This window comes from Cupressus sempervirens, chromosome 1 (assembly GCF_028749045.1).
Source record: "Cupressus sempervirens isolate cs-2001-9-10 chromosome 1, ASM2874904v1, whole genome shotgun sequence".
Classification (NCBI taxonomy): domain Eukaryota; kingdom Viridiplantae; phylum Streptophyta; class Pinopsida; order Cupressales; family Cupressaceae; genus Cupressus; species Cupressus sempervirens.
The window spans coordinates 576,881,786-576,884,713 of NC_143118.1; the positions used below are offsets into that span (position 1 = coordinate 576,881,786).

The 2,928-nt window shown below is 34.4% G+C and overlaps 1 protein-coding gene across 1 annotated transcript; it reads left to right on the forward strand.

The window, feature by feature from the left end:
• The first annotated feature begins 952 nt into the window (after window positions 1-952).
• LOC149578736 (uncharacterized) lies at window positions 953-2,677 on the forward strand. Its single transcript, XM_089805369.1, has 3 exons — window positions 953-1,654; window positions 1,778-2,203; window positions 2,308-2,677. The coding sequence occupies exons 1-3, from the start codon at window positions 1,085-1,087 to the stop codon at window positions 2,383-2,385; spliced, it is 1,074 nt and encodes a 357-aa protein (XP_089661495.1). The 5' UTR covers window positions 953-1,084; the 3' UTR covers window positions 2,386-2,677.
• Window positions 2,678-2,928: the final 251 nt, after the last annotated feature.

Below are 2,928 nucleotides of genomic sequence, written 5' to 3' on the forward strand. Positions count from 1 at the left end.
AATATTTTTACATCTATATTTAGCTTGAAATAGGTCTAAAAAAGATTATATCATAGAAATGAAATCAAATAAAAGAATATAATATCATAAAAATGAAACTGCAAGATTTCAATTGTAGTCAAGTACAATTTAAAATTAATTTATTTGAATATTTTAATAAATTAGTATTCTAAAAATAGAGAAGAATGTTTATAAAAAGATAGATAAATAAATATAAGAATTTTCAAGTGAGTTGCAAAATGGTACATAGAATAAAAGTAGCTCGATAAAACCTTTATTATATAATAGCAATTATGGTGCAGATTTAAAGATTTTCTTTAATGTTTTCACTAAAAAATGAGTATAAATATGGGAAAAAAAAGACAGTATGGTCACCATTGATGATGCCTCAGTAGTAAACTAAAAACGTGTATCTTAAAGGGGGCTCCTACTGTAGCCACCTAGCTATATGTGATTTTATATTTGTTTTTCATGGCAGAGAAAACATCCAAAACACGATATAAAATAATATAAATTAAAAAAGGATAGGCATTAGTCGGTCCAAATAATAGAAATGGTCAAACCATATCAATCGATAAACAGATTAATTATGATTGAATATATAATTTAGAGCAAAGGGAAGAAGAGACGGTCAATTTGAGCTAAATAGAAGGATAAATATTTTGACTTCAACCAAGCGAGAAAGAGTAAAGAAATGTGTAAATGATAACACGGAAAAAATAGATTGGACATGCAGCAGTTGGACCATGAGAATTATGGAGTCACTGTTTTGCACGTTTGTAATTGTGGTTTTATAGAAAAGAAACGTGACGTGTAGGCTCAGTCAAATCTTCAACACTGCCTCCAATTGGTTCACAATGGCGGCCGGGCCTTATAAATAAAAGTAAACACTTGTGGACCGAGCGAACGACTATTCTCTTAACTAGTGTTTTCAATATATTTTGTTTCAATTGAAACTTTTCTATAGGAAAGATCCCCAGAAATTTGTTTGGTGTGAACCTCTGATAAAGTTGTATAAGATGCTTCACAATGATGGCAGAAAAAGCTGTGCAGTCCAGAACAAATTCCATTGTCAATTGTGAACATGGACTTTGAGAGTACTACACATATGTCTGTCAGTTCTTCTAATGTAATGGATGATGATCTTTTTAAGACAAGAGCGGCCATGGATTACTTTGCCATGGTGGATGAGTTTCCTAGGGAAGATTTTGTTATTACAAGTCCTGTTTGGGCTGATGGGTACGCTTCTTATGGGCAGATGTTGCCTCAACAATATCATATTGAAGAGGAGGTTCCTCAACAAAGTTTAACCTCAACCTCCTCTCTGCAATATGAATTGTTTGGTGATAATATTGATCCCCATTGTTCATCAAAACCAAATAGTGCATTCAGATATTATAGGAAAGGGACGACAAAGGAAGTCCAATTGTGTTTTGCCCCTGCCATGAAACAGAAATTAGTAAAGAGATGCTTTGATTTTCTAGGGAGGATGCATAAAAATAGAAGAGATGAGTCATTGAGATGGGAGGAAAAGTATTGCTTGCAGGTAGATGAACCCTATTCGGTTGTGCATAAGATTGCTGAACGCAACAGGAGAAACAAACTCAGCCAGCAGTTTCTTGCTTTGCGCGCAATTCTTCCTCACAATCCCAAGGTGAGATTTTTATACTTCTCTTTACAGTTTTCCTATTATTGTTAGTGTTTATCATGTGGGCTTCTGGCCTGTTTCAATTGTTTTACTGATGAGGTTGCGGTGTTTTATATCTTTGGTTTGCAGAAAGTTGATAAAGTTTCAACACTGACAAATGCAATTGTGGAGCTGAATCGGCAGAAGCTTCGCATAGAGGAGCTTGAGCAGGTGAACCAAAGGCTATCCAGTGCAGTTAGAGGGGATTCTATGAAAAGCGATGGTTGCAGCAGCTTGTCTTATGACTGTGCAAAAGATTCAAGAAGAGAAGCGTTGAAGGATTTTATTTGTGAAGAAGCTGATGTAGTTGTTGAAGAAACCAGCGTTAATCCAAATGAAGCCATCATTGAAGTAAGAATGAAAAGAATGGCATCCATTAAGAGTAGTAATGTGGAGGGCATTGTCAGAGTGGATAAGTGTTTGAGGGATTTAGAAGTGGAGTTGTTGAGAATCGAGTGGAGGGAGGTGGACTCAGCAAGCCAAATAATTGAAGGGAGAATACGCAAGAAAACAAAGGTACTGGCTTCTACATTTCTAATTATTTTAAACTTGGCGCTGAAATATTGGACCAAGTTTACTTTGATTTGATGCTGAAATTGACAAGTTTGTTCGTTTCGCAGATGAAGGGAGAACGGTGGGAAACGAAAGAGATTCAAGCGGTGGTGAAGCATGCTCTCACTAGGTGTTGGGAACAGTAAAAGTTGGAATATAGACATTTTTTAATACACGGCAGTAGTTTTTGACAAAAATGGAAGTTAAATGTCAAAGTCCCAAAAGAGATTGTGAACCATTGTGTAACGATCAGCTGTACTTCGCAATTTGCAAACAACTACAATCTTGTACGACTAATATTTTGTGGCCACCACATGATTCAACTTTCTCAACTACTAGTCCTGCTTATGTTAATAATATGTTAAAGCGTAGTTTAAACAAAACAATATTTGATGGATTGGTTCCCTTTAATGCTAAAGATTAATTTTGTTTCTTTAATTTTAATATAATTTAAAGACAAGGATCAGGAGGAAATTTGATAGTTTTTGTCATATGTTTCTGGTGATTGTTTTGTCATGAAGAGAGGGAGGAGGTTGATATTAAGTGATGCAGGAGCATTTTGCATGGGAAAATTAAATTTAAAAAAAAAAAAAAAAAATTTTGGAGTAGAGAGAAAGTGACAAAAATTAGAGAAAAAATAAATAAATAAAAAGGAAAAAAGGAGAAAGTAAAAAAATGAGGAATTTCTA

What these genes read in the sequence shown, in the direction of transcription:
- LOC149578736 (XM_089805369.1), top strand. Translation starts at nt 1,085, where the DNA reads ATGGACTTTGAGAGTACTACACATATGTCTGTCAGTTCTTCTAATGTA. An exon ending in TTCTTCCTCACAATCCCAAG is followed by an intron (nt 1,655 to 1,777) that starts GTGAGATTTTTA and finishes TTTGGTTTGCAG; the next exon opens with AAAGTTGATAAAGTTTCAAC. An exon ending in GAATACGCAAGAAAACAAAG is followed by an intron (nt 2,204 to 2,307) that starts GTACTGGCTTCT and finishes TTCGTTTCGCAG; the next exon opens with ATGAAGGGAGAACGGTGGGA.